This window comes from Cherax quadricarinatus, chromosome 80, assembly GCF_038502225.1.
Source record: "Cherax quadricarinatus isolate ZL_2023a chromosome 80, ASM3850222v1, whole genome shotgun sequence".
In the NCBI taxonomy this organism is placed as follows: Eukaryota; Metazoa; Arthropoda; class Malacostraca; order Decapoda; family Parastacidae; genus Cherax; species Cherax quadricarinatus.
This window is the reverse complement of record NC_091371.1, coordinates 3,269,755-3,289,510: the sequence shown is the minus strand read 5'-3', so window position 1 is coordinate 3,289,510 and position 19,756 is coordinate 3,269,755. Positions and strand designations below refer to the sequence as shown.

The 19,756-nt window shown below is 44.1% G+C and overlaps 1 protein-coding gene across 1 annotated transcript in view; it reads right to left on the bottom strand.

Moving 5' to 3' along the window:
• Positions 1–591: 591 nt before the first annotated feature.
• Positions 592–19,756, bottom strand: part of LOC128702294 (T-box transcription factor TBX20) — a 790,238-nt gene continuing 771,073 nt past the window's right edge. Inside the window, exon 11 of the mRNA XM_070102074.1 lies at positions 592–3,495. Within this exon, the coding sequence (XP_069958175.1) occupies positions 2,772–3,495 (724 nt within the window). The 3' untranslated portion in view covers positions 592–2,771. The remainder of the gene's footprint in view (positions 3,496–19,756) is intronic.

Genomic DNA, 19,756 nt, shown 5'->3' with positions numbered 1-19,756 from the left:
GAACCTCTAGCATATATGTGTATGTACAATGTTGGCCAAGACCAGAGTCCTGGCACGGGTCTCAATCTTGCCATGACCCATCTCTGCCTCCCGAAGGAGAAAGAATTCTGCAGTATGGAGACTTATATACTGTCAAAGGTGAGGCGCAGAAAATGTTGATGACAACAGAAGAGGCGGTACCCACTAGTGACTAGTATTTCTTAGTCTCACATTCTTGCTTCTACTAGTGGGCACCACCTCTTCTGTCGTCGTCACATTATTTCAGAACTTAGAGCTGAACTCTTCCAGGTTGAGGGACTGACCACCTCCAGCCAAATTCGACGAGGGTGGTAGACTGAATACATCATCCTTACACTTCAACCGCTTCTACTACCTCCTCTGTATTCCACCGAAGAAGCCTGCTGTGCAGGCGAAACTTTTCGGAATACAGATATCAACCTGTTGCACTTGTCTTACTTAACTACTTATCGGTACTGTACCTGGAGTCTACCTGGAGGGTATTCCGGGGATCCACGCCCCCGCGGCTGTTTACCATAGTTACAACATCAAAGAACCTCCATCAAGGGCAAGAAATAGACAGACTATGGTCCAAAGTGTATGGAATTTACATTGTAGGTCACAGTTGTAGTTAAATGTTATAAATACAACAACATTGTTAAAGGTGCACTTAACATTAGTTTATGTTAGGTGTTTGGAATGTGTTTCTCCAGTTATATGTGGAAACTCTCGATACACAACGTATATTCAACATTAAACAAAAACAAATGTTTGGTCAATTAATACAAACATGTGATTCAGACTAAAGTTAGACACATTAATATACATTAGCAAGAACCAACAGGGACTTTTGTTTATACATGTATTTGGCGAGACAAGGAAGATACAGTCACACAGTTTTATCAGGAGCTCCTTGTCTACACTATGAAAGAGGTTTCAGGGTCACATCTAGTTTCTACATATGTGACTTTCGGGTGTATGAGAGGCCTGAGACTCTATAAGTCTACAGTGCACTAGTATAAGTCTACAGTGCACTATTAGTTTCTACAGTGCACTAGTATTCCAGCAGTGTGGATGGGGATCACCTGGTCTATGGTAAACGAGACAAAAATCCTAAACTACTCTCTTTGTTGTTTGTGATCGCCACTGACCTCGTTTTTCTGCCAAAACTGTTGGTTGCTGGGAAACAAATATAATTAGTGGAATAAGTTGATCGGGACAACTAATTACACCTAAGACAACAAACGTTCACAACAGACTCGGTAGGGAAAATTTCCTGCCCGACCTTTCCTTAAGTTTCAAATCAACTAACACACTACAGTTGCGAGGATCGTAGTAAACATGACCTCCGCAGTGCGGACTAATACTCCATGTTTACAAGTTATAACTAAACATTCTTATCTGAGAGTCAAGTCTGGCAGTGAGAAACCTCTCTCACAGCCTCTTTTGTTTTCTCCTTATTCACTTACATTTACTTTTTTTTTTTTTTGCGTGGCACAGAGTAATATGTAACAGTTTTTTTTTCTGCATTCGCGGTTGCTTTAAGGTTTCCCTAGCTTTTGCGGAATGGGATTATGTTTGGGTTTCGGAACACTACAGCTGTGGATTCGCAAATGTCAGCCGGAAATCGAGGGATTAGAGAGGCTTCGACTCTGGCAGACGCGTTGCGTGTCAGCGGAGCATCGAACGGGGGCTTAGTGTGTCCTTGGACACGGAGCGTTGAACGGGACCTAGCATGCCCCACGATACCCTGAACGTGGTCTGGCATATCTCAGAATACCCTGAACGCGGTCTGGAGTACCAACTGGCCACTTAGAAAGCGTTCACAGGGCTCTGAAGTGCCTCTGGGTTCCAGAAGTCATTCCTGGACTACTTTAGAAGCAATCAGCAAATCAGATGAGTCCCTGGGTGATTACAGAACATTGAAGAAAACTCGGAGTGTACCTTGGCCACTGACGTAGCACTGAACGAGGTCTGGAATTTCCCTAGGCTGCTGACGGATAGTTAAACAGTGCCTCCCGTGTTCCAAAGTCCTGTAGAACGTTGAACGGAGCATAAAGTCCTTGCCAGAGGTTGAACGAGCCCTGCCGAATACCAGAGCGCCTGCAAAATACTGAACGGAGCCTGGTGCATTCATGGTCTGCCGAGGAACATTGAATGTGGCCTGCAGTGTCTTTCGGAGCGTTGAACGTGACCTGCAGTGTCCCTCAGAGAGTTGAACGTGACTGATGCTCAAGACACGGGAGGGGCGTGCGCCTGGTTGTAGAGCGTGCACGGGAGGGGCGTACGCCTGGTCGTAGGGCATGCACAAGAGGGGCGTGCGTCGAGCAGCCAGGAGGTTAGTGGTTCACAAGTGTGTCCACGTCGATGTACCGCTGTGGCGAACTGCTGGAGAGCTCAGGAGTTAGAGTCTGATGATGGGTGCTGTGACCTGTATCCGTTAGGTGAGCGCTGCGACCTGCCTCCGTCGGGTGTGTACTACGACTTGCCTCCGTCAGGTGCGTACTACGGCCTGCATCCGTTAGGTGGGTACTAGGACCTGCATCTGTCAGGTGGGTACTACGACCTGCCTCAGTCAAGTGGATATTACGACCTGCCTCCGTCAGGTGAGAGTTGCGACCTGACTCCGTCAGGTAGTGTTGGGTGTCATCTTCGCTGCCGTGACCAGTATATTGACTGAAGGTATCGCCGACGTGAGACCAGCTACTGGACACCTGGTGACCGTGAACTACGTCAGGAGACGTACGCTGTTCCTCGGCCCTGAGGAGCCGCCCTCAGGCTAGCTGCCCCGGTGACCCTTCAGGAGGAGGGCGGGGGTCGGGCGATCCCGGGTGCTGGTGGGTGGGAGAGGAGCTCCCTTTGGGGTGGAAATACGGGGCAAAACGATGCAGGGCTGGAACCAGGGGAGGGTAAATGGGCCTGGGGAGCCTCACCCCCCCGTCAGGTCCTCCTGTACCGCTTGACTGCGATGGGGCGGCTCCACTGTCCCGGGATGGGTGTGCCACGCCCGTCGGGGAGGTGTGGGCGGCCGCAGCTGCGGTCAGAGAGGCATGATGGGCCAGCAAAGTTGCATTAACTTGATTGAGCCCATGCAATGCCGCCCACTGCGACCACAACTGCAGGGGCAGGTTGACCGGCGTGGGTGTGGCTGCCGCCCGCCCTCCACCACCCCCAAGACTGTATAACTGGGAGATAGCGGGCGGTAGATTCCCCAAACCACTCAAACCTGACCCGAGGTTGGGTCCCAGGCCGGGACCCATCCCCCCGCTAGAGAAAGAGGAGGATGGCGGGGTTAGGGAGGTGGTGGCGAGTGAGGTGGTTGGGGTGGTGGGGGTGGAGGTATGGGATGAGCGGAAGAACATATGGGCGCGGGCTGCGAGGAGAGCACGTTCCTCGAGGGTGAGGGGCGAGGAGGTGCTCTGGTGGGCGGCGTCGAGGGACGGCGCCAGGGCGTTGCGGAAGTACGGGTGTTCAGACAACATGCTCTCCATCGTCTCCCTGCAAGATCAACAACATGGAATTTAAACAATTGATTAAGAGAACCGTCAGGAAGGTCGTTGTACCCACCTGACGGATTTGAGTGGGAGTTGCATAAAGAGTAAATAGAATAATGGTTTTCAAAATTATTCATCACAGAATCATCAACTTATAAGAACATAAGAACATAAGAAAGGAGGAACACTGCAGCAGGCCTGTTGGCCCATACTAGGCAGGTCCTTTACATTTCATCCCACTTGGGTAGCACTGAAAATTGGGTTGGGCAAATATTTTGTTAGTGGGAAGGATAAGAACATAAGAAAGGAGGATCACTGCAGCAGGCCTGATGGCCCATACTCGGCAAGTCCTTTACAATCCTTAATAAAAAGGACCTGCCTAGTATGGGCCAACAGGCCTGCTGCAGTGTTCCTCCTTTCTTATGTTCTTGTGTTCTTATAAGACACTTGTACAACCTGTACATCGACTCCAGGCTGAGGAGCTAATCACGTTAGAACATAAGGAGGAACACTGCAGCAGGCCTACTGGCTCAGTCTTGGCAAGTCCTTCTCAAACCCAAACCCACTAACAAAAATATTCGCCAAACACATTATCAATGTTGCACATGTGCAACATCTGGGTATCTTTATTGTATGTAAAGTAAAAGGACACAAGTGCAACTAATGTGACATTTTAATGTGGCAACGTTTCGCTCTCCAGGAGCTTTATCAAGCCGTTAACAAACAGTACATGAACACAGAGGGTATATATAGGCTCAGAGTGAGGTACAATACTAGTGGTAGTAGTAGTAGTAGTGATATAAGTAGTAGTAGTAGTAGTAGTAGTAGTGATATAAGTAGTAGTGATATAAGTAGTAACACAGTATGTTAGAACAATTAACTTGCACATGAGTAAAGGATATAAAAGCTGAGATTAAGACACATGTGCAACATCTGGTTATCGTTATTGTAGACGTTTCGCCATCCAGTGGCTTTATCAATACAAATTCCAGGACATAACTTGAAGACAGTAGAACTGTGTACAGAAGATGAGGTAATCAGTCCCTCAACCTTGGAGTTGGTGCGAAGAGCATCGTAGTCGTGGAGATTCTGAAGCAGAGCAAGGCGCCTGACGCTTATATACTAACGTCAGGTGGAAATGGAACGTGTAGCAGACGAGGACATAGTCACTGGTAGGCGGGACTCCCCAGTGGAAGTAGGTCCTACCCAAAGAGATGGGTTAGTTGTAGTTGTCGTGAAGGTTATGTACATGTCCTCAGAATTCTCCTGCTTCGCCTCACCTGACTACAGTATATAAGGCACGTTTACGGCCCTATGCTGTACATTCTACAAGATTGATGGACTGAACACATCGACTCCAGGCTGAGGGACTGATTACATCAAACTCCTCCTCTCCTTACACCTTCTGCTTTGTACTGGACTGATGAAGCCACTGTGTGGCGAAACATTTCCTGAATAAAGATTCCCATATGTTGCATAAGTGTCTCAATCTTCATTCCATGATGTTGCAGTGTCTGACAAGTTGTATACAATACAAAGCTATTACTTGGGAAACAAAAATTGGTTAGACAAATATTTCTATTGGAGGCTGGATAGAGAAGGCCTGTTTCAACGTTCATTCTCTATAATGTGCTTGTGTAGTTTTAGCAGGAGAGGCTATGTGATGGCAGGATTTACTGTTTTCAGGAGGATTTTTGCTAAGACTTCAGAGATGGTGAAGCTGCCTTTTTTTTAATTGTATTAGAAACAGCTATTAGTGAAGATTCAAGACACTTGCGTCTGCGGAAATTAGTTTCTTTGATCACTAGTTGGGCGTCCCTGAACTTCATGAGATGATCGGTGGAATTTCGGTGTTGTACACAGGCGTTGTTTAAGTTATCGTTCCTACATGCGTAAATGTGTTCAATGAGGCGGGTGTCGAGGTGTCTTGGTGTTTCACCTACATAAATCTTGTCGCAGCCTCCACAGGGTATAGTGTAAACCTTTATTGTAGACGTTTCGCTATCCAGTGAGTTTATCAATACAAATTCCAGGACATAACTTGAAGACAGTAGAACTATGTACAGAAGATGAGGTAATCAGTCTCTCAACCTTGGAGTAGGTGCGAAGAGCATCGTAGTCGAAGGTTGAGGGACTGATTACCTCAAACTCCTCCTGTTCTTCAGCATTCTTCTTTGTATGGACTGATGAAGCCACTGTGTGGCGAAACGTTTCTTCAGTAAAGATACCCAAGAGTTGCACATGTGTCTAATTTATCGATAGCATTGTTAATGAAATGGAACATGATGTAGACCAGAGATACGTATACACGATGTAGACCAGAGACACGTATACACGATGTAGACCAGAGACACGTATACACGATGTAGACCAGAGACACGTACATTAAACATTCATTCAGACATTCACAGTTGATGTAATCAGCAGTACGCCGGTTTTAAGACCTTCGTAGGCCTTAGGCTCACTTGAATTCGAACCCCCCTCCCCCTATCTGCGACCTACATAACTAATTTATTTCAGTATTAATGTACACAATACATTATTGTTGTTGTTGTTGATATTATTATTATTTGACTGATAAATTAAAAAAAAAAATTATATTTTAACTTCATAAAATTGTTCGTAGGCCCTAAAAGTTTCGTAGGCCCTAAAAGTTTCGTAGACCCTAAAAGTTTCGTAGACCCTAAAAGTTTCGTAGACCCTAAAAGTTTCGTAGACCCTAAAAGGTTCGTAGACCCTAAAAGTTTCGTAGGCCCTAAAAGTTTCGTAGACCCTAAAAGTTTCGTAGACCCTAAAAGTTTCGTAGGCCCTAAAAGTTTCGTAGACCCTAAAAGTTTCGTAGACCCTAAAAGTTTCGTAGGCCCTAAAAGTTTCGTAGACCCTAAAAGTTTCGTAGGCCCTAAAAGTTTCGTAGGCCCTAAAAGTTTCGTAGACCCTAAAAGTTTCGTAGACCCTAAAAGTTTCGTAGACCCTAAAAGTTTCGTAGACCCTAAAAGTTTCGTAGACCCTAAAAGTTTCGTAGACCCTAGTCACTATGCCTAAAGTACCTAATGGATAATATAGCCCTGATAAGAAGCCATCTTTATGAGAATGTCTCAACACGGCTTCACATGGGGGGCCACACAGACACAGACACACACACACACACACACACACACACACACACACACACACACACACACACACACACACACACACACACACACACACACACAGCTACGATGTTTGTCTGGACATCGATTCTTCAATGTCACAAGGTGCGCGTTATTTAATAAATCTGACTTTTGATTCTCTCTCACTCATCCCCCGTCTCATTCTTCTCTCGCTCCCCCCCCCCTCTCTCTCTCTCTCTCTCTCTCTCCCCTTTAACTCATTTCAAACGGTCACTTCGGCGCTGCAGGACTCTTGATCTAAGGAACTGGATCTATCTTTCCCTTCGTCGGAATCAAACATAATCCCTATTTCCCAGGCGCTGTCTCCTCACTCAACATTCCCCAGGTGCTGTAAAACCCCTACGAGTTCATAGCTTTCCCTTAAATGTAATAATAATTCTCCTCTGAACTGTGGCAGTTAGAAATAATCATGATGTAACCAAACCATCATATCCTCACTGCATCTTGACGTTTCAGCCTTTGGTAAAGAAAATTCACGTCTTCTTGGCTAGCTGATGGAGTGTAATAAAGTTGGTAGAATTACCGACAATATGTAAAGTAAAAGGACACAAGTGCAACTAATGTGACATTTATTGTGGCAACGTTTCGCTCTCCAGGAGCGAAATGGCTTGATAAAGCTCCTGGAGAGCGAAACGTTGCCACAATAAATGTCACATTAGTTGCACTTGTGTCCTTTTAGCTGATGGAGTGCAAACAGGTCGACTAAAGGAGGGGTGATTAAAATGGTTGATTAAGTGTATAAGCGCTCCATATGTAATGCCAGTTTACGGGATTTGTTCTGAAACCGGACGCGTATTAGTCGTGAAGAGCAGCCATGACAGGACAGAGTTGGCGAAGTGTGTTTTTGAGTCAGTACGAGAACATCGGCGGCTGGAGAAAGATAAGACTGCATGTCAAGAAAGAAGGGATTAAGGTCTCGGTATACATACATTAAGATACATACATTCGGGTGCCATGAGCTACAACTCGACCCCTGCAGCCACAAATAGATAAGTATTTTCATCTCTCGTGTTATATATCCTGTGAAGAGTCTGGGTACTTTATCAGTCTGCTGTTACCCTAATCTATATGATTGTTACACAGAGGGAACAAAAGCTGTTTTCAGTCATTTTCTATCACCCAGGATAGTGTGTCAAAATGTGTGTCAAAATTTGTCAACTTGAGCTGGTCGACTGCAGCAGGACAATAGGGATATCAAGCATTACGCTACGGGAGTGTCAAAGGTTTCTTTCCAACAGGTCAGGTTAGGTGAAGCTTGTCAGGAAACAGGACAAGTGTTTCTTGACGCTTTTGGCCATCTGACCGACGCCTTCCATTGGCTTACCGGTCCACCAGAGCTAGAGTTACTATCACTTGAGAACTGTCATCTCTCAGGATAGCCAGGGGTGCCAGGTGAACACACGTCGCCTCCACACCCAGTACCTATAATTAAACTCGATAAAACAACGATGTAAATACGCATGGGTTTAAAATATCCAATTTGGTAACAAGTAATCGTGATGATCATTTTCTCAAATCGCCGAATACACCACCACTCTTAACGGCCACTCCACATACAACCGGCATCATACACTGACAGCTGTATGTCTCTAAGCGTGCATACACCTAGACTTTACTTCCTATCTCAGGGCTTAAAGTATTCCTGACAGTTTACACGCAGGCTTTACCAACCCACTCAGGCTTGGTGGTCCTCGGTGTGTGTGGAAATTTTTACATAATTCTCCTAAATGTAGAACATACAAATGAATAATATAATAATTGCTTATTAAAATGTGATGCTATTTGGACCCTTCGAGAAATTTTAAGTGAAGAGGGTGTGGAACAGCCGGAGAAGTGACGCAGCAGAGAGACGCCATATTGAATTAATGTGTGAACACTGGACTGAATTGTGCACTGTACTCAGGCGTTCTTGAAGGTCAGATGGTGTATATCGGCCTTAATCGGTAATTTAGAAATTGCTGACCCGTGCCTGCTGAAGAATTGGGATAAACAGTATGGAAAGCCCTTACAATTCTGCAACAAGGACGGAAGAATAGAGGACTCCAATTCTTCCCAGAAACACACCTTAGCTAAATGACGCTTACCCATAACGTACAGCAGTTTTTGCATTGGCCATCGTAAATTCTAGCTGTAGAGGTAGCATTAGGGTGTGTTTTCAAAAAATAATGATCTAGTTATTAAATGCTAAGTGGTAATGCGAATTTCCTTTCAAATAACACTAATAATTTATGTATATTATATTATGTGTACCCAACAAACCTAATCATGTACTATCCACACAACTTTAATTTACCAGAGTAGCTGGTTTTAATATAATTATTAATTTAAAGTTAGGTCTAGCTTTTTGTGAAAGTGGTGAAGTGAGCATCGAGGGAGTGACAGTTCGGCGACCTACTCTAACTTAAGTCCCACTTATCTTACCCAAATTATTTGCACATAATAATTCAGGTAAACCTTATGTAGGTAATTTACTCATTTATATTTTATTGAAGTTACTGTAGACAGCAAGTACGACAGACACTGTATACAGTACACTTTGACTGTCACGCAAACTTTGACTGTCACGCAAACTTTGACTGTCACGCAAACTTTGACTGTCACGCAAACTTTGACTGTCACGCAAACTTTGACTGTCAAGCAAACTTTGACTGTCACACAAACTTTGACTGTCACATAAACTTTGACTGTCACACAAACTTTGTCACGCATACTTTGACTTTCAAACATAATTTGACCTTTCGAATAAAAAAATAAATTTTCACGACGTTTCGCCCATTTCCCCCCTTAATATGAACAGCATTTGTGTAATATAAACACTGTGGGCTCGATCCTCCTCTCAGGGACTTACTTCCTTGATGCTAGCGTAAGGCTTTTGATCCAGGGAACTATAGCTTCCCCTCCTCTTCCTCGGATCAATCCCGATTACCTCCGATTACCTAAACCCTACGGGTTTAGTGCTCCCCATAAAGAATATTCACACAGGATTTTTTGGGGTTATTCTATAATCTGGTAAATCCCAAATGTAGGATTATTAATCCCATTTTAAAAGCATTTTGTGGGATTAATTTTTTAACCCATTTCAGAATTTAGAAAAATTAATCCATCACAAAAATTAATCCTTCATAATTAATCCCTCACAATAATCTCTCACAAATCCCCTCACAATAATTAATCCTTCACAATTAATCCCTCACAATTAATCCCCCACACCAATTAATCCCTCACAATTAATCCCCCACACCAATTAATCCCTCATAATTAATCCCTCACAATACTCGCTCACAATAAGTAATCCCTTACAGTTATTAATCCCTCACAATAATTAACCCTTCACCATAATCCCTTACAATAGCTAATCCCTCACAATAATTAATCCGTCAAGATCTCATAGTAAATTGTTTGAAATATTAATCCGAGACAAAGTATTCCTCATCGATCCGAAGCGTCATTACCAGGACCAGAACTGTTACTCATTCTGTTAAAACTTCCTGGATCCGACTGGTAATACGACTTCCACATGAGGCACGAGACGGGTCAGGTGTCCTGAGAGAAACAGAGAGAAACATACAGAGAGAAAAGAGAGACAGAGAAAGAGACATACAGAGACAGACAGATAGAGACAGACAGACAGACACAGTGAGAGAGAGGAGTCGGAGGGGAATGATAGACACGTGTTGCTGTCGAGGGGAGAACAGGTTGAGCCAAGCCGGGAGGGTAATCTTTGGATAAGGGGGAGTTGGTGAAACAACTGAGGGAGAGGGGACACTGCAGATGGAGAGTGAGAGGAAACAGAGGAAGCAAGGTTAGTAAATTACAAGGGTCTCCCCACACACACACACAGGCCAGGAACTGTGACTAGACCCCTGCAACCTCATAGGTGAGTGCACACACACACACACACACACACACACACACACACACACACACACACACACACAGGCCAGGAACTGTGTCTAGACCCCTGCAACCTCATATAGGTGAGTGCACACACACACGCACACACATGGTTTCCAACATGGTTTCAGGGACGGGAAATCCTGTGTCACAAACCTACTGGAGTTCTATGACATGGTGACAGCAGTAAGACAAGAGAGAGAGGGGTGGGTGGATTGCATATTCTTGGACTGCAAGGAGATTGGTGCAAAAACTGGAGGACCAAGCAGGGATAACAGGGAAGGCACTACAATGGATCAGGGAATACTTGTCAGGAAGACAGCAGCGAGTCATGGTACGTGGCGAGGTGTCAGAGTGGGCACCTGTGACCAGCAGGGTCCCACAGGGGTCAGTCCTAGGACCAGTGCTGTTTCTGGTATTTGTGAACGACATGACGGAAGGAATAGACTCTGAGGTGTCCCTGTTTGCAGATGACGTGAAGTTGATGAGAAGAATTCACTCGATCGAAGACCAGGCAGAACTACAAAGGGATCTGGACAGGCTGCAGACCTGGTCCAGCAATTGGCTCCTGGAGTTCAATCCCACCAAGTGCAAAGTCATGAAGATTGGGGAAGGGCAAAGAAGACCGCAGACGGAGTACAGTCTAGGGGGCCAGAGACTACAAACCTCACTCAAGGAAAAAGATCTTGAGGTGAGTATAACACCAGGCACATCTCCTGAAGCGCACATCAACCAAATAACTGCTGCAGCATATGGGCGCCTAGCAAACCTCAGAACAGCATTCCGACATCTTAATAAGGAATCGTTCAGGACCCTGTACACCGTGTACGTTAGGCCCATATTGGAATATGCGGCACCAGTTTGGAACCCACACCTAGCCAAGCACGTAAAGAAACTAGAGAAAGTGCAAAGGTTTGCAACAAGACTAGCCCCAGAGCTAAGAGGTATGTCCTACGAGGAGAGGTTAAGGGAAATCAACCTGACGACACTGGAGGACAGGAGAGATAGGGGGGACATGATAACGACATACAAAATAATGAGAGGAATTGACAAGGTGGACAAAAATAGGATGTTCCAGAGATGGGACACAGTAACAAGGGGACACAGTTGGAAGTTGAAGACACAGATGAATCACAGGGATGTTAGGAAGGATTTCTTCAGTCACAGAGTAGTCAGTAAGTGGAATAGTTTGGGAAGCGATGTAGTGGAGGCAGGATCCATAGCTTTAAGCAGAGGTATGATAAAGCTCACGGTTCAGGGAGAGTGACCTAGTAGCGATCAGTGAAGAGGCGGGGCCAGGAGCTCGGACTCGACCCCCGCAACCACAACTAGGTGAGTACACACACACACAGGCCAGGAACTGTGACTAGACCCCTGCAACCTCATATAGGTAAGTGCACACACACACACACACACACAGCAGCAGCAAGGTGTGGGTGTGCTGGAGTCGTTAGCTTGAACGAACCTACCTGGACTTCCTACTCATTTCTGCAACATTGCAAGCTCCTGAAGGTGTTTTGAATGCAACATGAAAGGCCTAGAGCCATCATTCAGCTCCCGTGGTTGTTTTGCATCGCTTGTTCGCGATTATTGCATTCTTACATTGTATGTGTGTGTGTGTGTGTGTACGTACTCAATTGTGGTGTGTGTGTGTGTGTGTGTGTACGTACTCAATTGTGGTGTGTGTGTGTGTGTGTGTGTGTGTGTGTATTTATGTGTGTTTGTGGATGTTCTCCGGAAAGAGTCAAAGAACTGGAATAATTCTTGTTCTAAGTGTCCTGTATATATAAGATATACAGTAGCTGGTGTGTATTTTTTGTGTGTTGCGGAAATAGGGACTCGTAACGTGGGTTTGGGGCGAGTTAGGTGATTATTTTATTAGCTGATTTCTGGTTGGTAACAGTGTGTTTCAGGTTATTTGCTGATGATGATCCCAGAAGAGAGTGGGAAGGAAATAAAGTACCTTACTACTACTACAACTGTTACTACTACTGCTGCTGCTACTACTACTGCTACTACTACAACTGCTGCTACTACTGCTACTACTACTACTGCTACTACTACTACTGTTACTGCTGCTACTGTTGCTACTACGGCTGCTGCTGCTACAACTACTGCTACTGTTGCTACTACTACTGCTACTACTACTACTGCTGCTACTGTTACTACCACTGCTACTACTACTACTGCTGCTACTGTTACTACCACTGCTACTACTACTACTGCTGCTACTGTTGCTACTACTACTACTGCTACTGCTGCTACTTCTACTGCTACTACTTCTACTGCTACTACTGCTACTGTTACTACTACTACAACTGCTACTACTACTACTGTTGCTACTATTATTACTGTTACTGCTACTACTATTGCTACTACTACTGTTACTACTACTACTACTGTTGCTACAACTTCTACTACTACCACTGGTATTACCACAACTACTACTACTGCTTGTACGACTAACAGTACTACAACTGTGACATTTAATCACCGAGTACACAGCCCCAGTATGGAGCCCACAACCTGGCCAGTCGAGAGCAAAAGGTAGAAACGATCTGAAGATTTCCGACATTCCAAAACTGAGAGGAACTACGAGGAGGGGATTAAAAGAAGTGAACCTGACTACGTTGGCGAGCAGGACTACGAGAGATACCTGGAGTTTACCTGGAGAGGGTTTCGGGGGTCATCGCCCCCGCGGCTTGGTCTAAGACCAGGCTGAGACCGGTCTGAGACAATGAAAATATGTGAAAACTGAACAATTGATTGGGTAGGAAGATACCGAGTTAAGAGGACTAGGGACAAGAGGACACAGGTGGAGACTGAATAGGCAGGGACAGAGTTAAGAGGACTAGGGACAAGAGGACACAGGTGGAAACTGAATAGGCAGGGACAGAGTTAAGAGGACTAGGGACAAGAGGACACAGGTGGAAACTGAATAGGCAGGGACAGAGTTAAGAGGACTAGGGACAAGAGGACACAGGTGGAAATTGAATAGGCAGGGACAGCGTTAAGAGGACTAGGGACAAGAGGACACAGGTGGAAACTGAATAGGCAGGGACAGCGTTAAGAGGACTAGGGACAAGAGGACACAGGTGGAAACTGAATAGGCAGGGACAGAGTTAAGAGGACTAGGGACAAGAGGACACAGGTGGAAACTGAATAGGCAGGGACAGCGTTAAGAGGACTAGGGACAAGAGGACACAGGTGGAAACTGAATAGGCAGGGACAGAGTTAAGAGGACTAGGGACAAGAGGACACAGGTGGAAACTGAATAGGCAGGGACAGAGTTAAGAGGACTAGGGATAAGAGGACACAGGTGGAAACTGAATAGGCAGGGACAGAGTTAAGAGGACCAGGGACAAGAGGACACATGTGGAATCTGAATAGGGAAGGACAGAATTAAGAGGACCAGGTTGAAGAGGACACGGGTAGAAATTGAATAGGCAGGAAGAGATAGACTGAGTTAAGAGAGCCAGGATCAAGATTAGGCAATAGTGAAGTTAGGAAGAAATTCTTAAAGAATAGGTTGGTTGGAAAAAGGAAAGGGTTAGATGAAGAGGTCGAGGAGGAAAATCCAATACACAGATTCAGGAGTAGATATGAAAAGACTAAAGAAGTCCAGAAGTCAGTAATGGCGATCAAAGTGGTCTTAGTGGCGTTCAGGTAAACCAAAACTTGAACCTTGTTAACCCAATTTGGTAGGTACACTCACAAACCCTCACACACACACACACACACACACACACACACACACACACACACACACACACACACACACACACACACACACATGGAGCGGGGAGAGAGAGGGCCCAGTAGCAACCGGTGAAGAGGCGGGGCCAGGAGCTAAGACTCGACCCCTGCAACCACAAATAGGTGAGTACAAATAGGTGAGTACACACACACACACACACACACACACACACACACACACACACACACACACACACACACACACACACACACACACAGCGATGTAGTGGAGGCAGGATCCATACATAGCTTTAAGCAGAGGTATGATAAAGCTCACGGTTCAGGGAGAGTGACCTAGTAGCGACCAGTGAAGAGGCGGGGGCCAGGAGCTTGGACTCGACCCCTGCAACCTCAACTAGGTGAGTACACACACACACACACACACACACACACACACACACACACACACACACACACACACACACACACACACAGGGCCCCGAGGGAGGTGTCGAGGGGACACGACACCAGCAACACGTGTAAGCTCGAGGGGAAACAACCTAGGCTGAGGGAAGGCAGGGAGGGAGAGGCAGGGAAGAGGAGGAGAGAGAAGGAAAGAAGAGAAGAGGGGAAATATATTGACGAAAGGTAGAAGGGAAGAGGAGGCGGAAAAGAAAGAGATGAAGAGGAAAAGATGAGAAAGGACTAGATAAAAGGGGAAGGCATGAGAAAGGGAGAATAGAAAGGGATGATAAAGGTGAAAAATGATAGAGGAAGTTGCAAAAGATAAAAGGGGAGACACTAGATCGATCGATCTATCGATAAATCGATAGACAGAATGATAAAAAGAAAAAAACGCAAAAGAAGAGGGGAAAGATGCTGTAGAAAAGAAAGGAAGAGAGGTAGAAATAGGAGAAGACAGGAAATAGAAATTCAGGAGATAGATAGATATATAGTTGGATTGACAGATAGAGAGAGAGAGAGAGAGAGAGAGAGAGAGAGAGAGAGAGAGAGAGAGAGAGAGAGAGAGAGAGAGAGAGAGAGAGAGAGAGAGAGAGAGAGAGAGAGACTGACCAAATAGAATATACAAGGACGGAGGGAGGAAGGGAGAGAGGGGAAAGAAGAGGAGATTGTTAAGGGGAATAGAGATGTGAGGGGATGGGCTCTGCGAACAATGAAGAGGGGAGGGGCAGGGGGCGGGGCAATGGCAGATTCATACACCCCTTAGATCACTGAAAGGGCACAGGGAGGCTTAGGAAATAGTGATGGGGGAGGTATTATAGGAAGGGTAAAGGGGGAGAGATTATAATGAGATTCATAATGACATTCAACTGTGACACTTAGAACTTACAATGGCACTAAACAGTGACACTCATCACTTACAATGACACTAAACAGTGACACTCATCACTTACAATGACACTAAACAGTGACACTCATCACTTACAATGGCACTAAACAGTGACACTCATCACTTACAATGACACTAAACAGTGACACTTATCACTTACAATGACATTAAACAGTGACACTCAGCAATTACTTTCACAGTTATTATGACAATTACAAAGACAGCAATTACAATGACAATTACAATGACTCTCAACAATTTCAATGAGAACAATTACGATTTATATTTTGCAATTTTGCCTTTTTTCAAAATAAGAAAACTGAGCATTATATATATATATATATATATATATATATATATATATATATATATATATATATATATATATATATATATATGTCGTGCCGAATATGTAAAACTGGTCAATTAACAAGAACTCATTTAAAATTAAGTCCTTTTTAAAAATTTCTCTTATACGTTTAAAGATATATTTTTTCATTAATGTTAATGTAAAAAATTTTAATTTTGCACCAAAAGAATCTTAGAAAACTTACCTAACCTTATTATAACAAGAACAATTTATTTTAGCCTAATCCAACTATATATATTTTAGATTTCTTTACAATAATTTAATACTAAACAAACACAGTGAAATATATTTTTTTCTTTAGGCTCAGAATGATTTTGGCGAAATTATTACATACATAAATTTTCGCTTGTCCTATATGGCAAGATGAGCGTTGCTATTTAAGCCAAGATCGCAAGTTCTGCCTATTCGGCACGATAATATATATATATATATATATATATATATATATATATATATATATATATATATATATATATATATATATATATATATATATATATATATATATATATTTTTTTTTTTAGTATTCCAGCAAGAGAGACGGTTTTGAAAAGGATTAATGGTTTGGCATCCCCGTTTTGAATTTCTCAATCCATCCATCATTTTCCGGGGTTTGGGGCACTTTGGACCCAAAGGAGATCCTCAGATATTACCCCCGGTCCCCTTATTTTTCCGCCATTGAACAATTCTGAAACGTTCTATTTATTATCCCCTCCAGTTTCAAACGGAGAGTTGAATTTCCCCTCATTAAATAATTTTTTAGTTGCCCACTGAAAACTTTTTTATATTTTTGAGGAAAATTCCTCAGCGGGAACAGCCCGGGGAGATCCAGATCATCCAAAAGGGAAATACGGCGTGATGAATTCGTTTTTTTGATTATAATAAAAAATGGGGGCGGATGTGCCGTAAACAGAGTTTCACATGGCCCCCCGAAACCTGGACCACTCCCTTTTTGTTTGTTTTGTTAGAAGTTGAAGATCCATCCCCCATTTCCCAGTTTTTCTTTAGCCGTTTTTTTGGGGTTTTTCCCCTACCATTTTAAAAAAGCGAAAACGGATTTTAATCTGATTCGATTTTTTTCCGGGCATCCCCCATATCGGCAGGGTTGGAGGAGGCAGGGGACCCCCCCTAACCCAGGCCCGGGTTTTAAAGATTTTAACGGGGGTTTTGCAATCCGTTTTAATCTTTAAAAGAATGTGAACCAGAGTATTGGCTTTTTCTTTAATGTTTTCCCGCCACCTTCAGGGGGGGGGTTATATCCGTTTTTTTAGGGAGGGGAATTTCACCGCCAAGCTCCTCCTCCAAGTGTTTTTAGGCGTGAAGGGTTTTCAGTTCAAAAACAGATTTCCCAGAGTTCCGGGTGGGGCGGGGCATTTTTTGGGTTTTTGAAATCTATCGGAGTTGGGGGTAATGTGGAAATTGCATAAAGGGGATTTTTGAGGTTCTTTTCATGAAAAAACCCATTTGCCCCGGATCCTCGGACCATTAGTGCCCCAAACACAGAGTCGTCCCGGGGATTTAACATTTATCTTTTCCTTTTTTCATCTGAAGTCCCATCCGTCTGGAAGGGGCCCGATACTAGATGTTTTTTTCCTTTTTTTGGATAAAAAGAAATTTTTTAATTTTCTTTCACTACCATGCTTTAAGCCCCCCTGTTCTCCGGGTTTCCCTGTAAGAGTCAAACAAGTTGATGTTTCACTTTGGTCGCGCCTTTTTTATGAATTTTTGCACCCTGAGGGGCTCAGGGCTTTTTCGTTTTAGGGAGCGTCTTCCAGTTTGTTCGCTCTTCTTCTTCTTAGGGAATATGCCAGAACATGCTTCAGCTGCAGGGAAAGGGTCCCAAGTCACTGGTTTGGGTCCATGTCATTTAAGATATCTTCCAAATTTCAGGGCATGGTTACCTGGTCCCTTATGTTCTTGTTGTTGAAGGTATTTTGGGGAAAATTTTCAGGTAAGCATTCGCTGACGACCCCCTTTTGGGGGGTCGGGGCTTGATTATTGTGATGGAATTAGTTTTTTTGATATTTTTGTCTCATCAGGTCCCCTTATTTTAAGATAAGGTCGGGGGTTTTGTCTTGTTGGGCCCCTATTCCCGTGGGTGTTTTGCGTGACCCTTTTTTTCACGCGCTACCTCCCGGGGGGGTTTCAGCATAACAATTTTAATTTTTCCCTTTTAGCCAGGTTTAAATCACCGCGGATGTTTGGGGGGGGAGCTGGAATTTTTTCCCGACAGAATCAATTTCAGTACGTTTTGAACTGTTGGGGGGTTGCATCGGGGTTATATACAACCACTGACTAAGTTTTGTCTGATCTTTTTTGATAGAACTTCAAAACCCGGGCAGAAGAGTGGGACCCTTTAATAAAGGCCAACCCAAAAAAAGAAAGGTTCCTTTTTTATAAAATACAGGAAGGGGGTTTTAGCCCCCCGTTTTCCTTTTTGTCGCCTCAACACGCACAGAGGGAAAAATTTGTTCCACTTCCCATGGGGAAAAGGGAAAAAAACAAGAACAAGAACTGAAGAAAAAAAAAATGCAGAGGGGGGTGTACAAATGCTTGTACATTTGTAGGACTTAAGGTAAAAAAAGTAGCAAGATCCATATATATATATATATATATATATATATATATATATATATATATATATATATATATATATATATTTTAATACTTAATAGATATATAAAACCTACATGATAGAGGGGGGAAAAAAGACAAGAGAGTTGTGTGTGTAGTTGTTTGTGTGTGTCAAACCACCCCCCAGTTTTTCAGGTTCCTCCCCCCACCCACCGTCAGGACCAGTGGGCCAAGAAATTAGGTGTGATACATCATTTGGCACCTGTTAGATTACCACCTGATCCCGGGACCCACCCATGCCATTCCCACTCATTTTTTTGGACATCCTCATTCCCCTCCTGATATGTTGTTTCCAACTAATTTTTCCTTTCCCCATTAGAAAAAAAAAACTTGTTATCGGGGGTTTTATCTGCCCCGATAAACCAGTACAAAAAAAACCCAAACAAAAAAAACATGACAAAAACACAAACAAAAAAAACAAGGAAAAAAACCCTTACAAAAATTTTTGGCAGCTGGTGCCGAGCACAGGGCCAAACCCCCCGGGGGGACCTGGGTCCCGCTTTACCCAATCCGACCAGCCCGACCACCATGGGGTCAATGGGTGGGAGGCAGGTCGTGGGAAGTGGAGAGAAGTCAGGGTAAAAACCGCCACCCCCGACTTGAGTGGCTTTAAAATTGGGGGAGGGGGGAAGAGGTGGGGGGGTTGGGAAAGGGGGCTGGAAAGGGGGAGAGTTAGGTAGGGGGAAGGGGGGGGAAGAAAAAGGGGGAAAGGGGAGGGGGGGAGATAGTGAAAGGGAGGGGGGGAAGGTGAGGAGGGTGAAGGGTGCCTAACTTGTCAAAGGTCGTTCATTTCTGCACGATCTAACGCACTACCAGAACACCTCTGGTTAACTAACCTTAATTATCAACACCTTGACCATTGTTATATCATTCTTATATCATACACCATGTCCACTATCATCATCATCATCACCATCACCACCATCATTATCATCATCATCATGCTAGGGAGGAGAACGTAGTGAGAAGCGAATAAATTAATAGAGAGAATAATAATGACAAAGAAAGAATTTGCGAAAAGAATCTAATTAAATGTTAGGAATGAAGTGAAGGGGAAGGAAGAGGGAGAATATACCGGTGCAAGCAACGTGGTGTGTGTGTGTGTGTGTGTGTGTTTTTTATGTTGTGTGTGTGTGTGTGTGTGTGT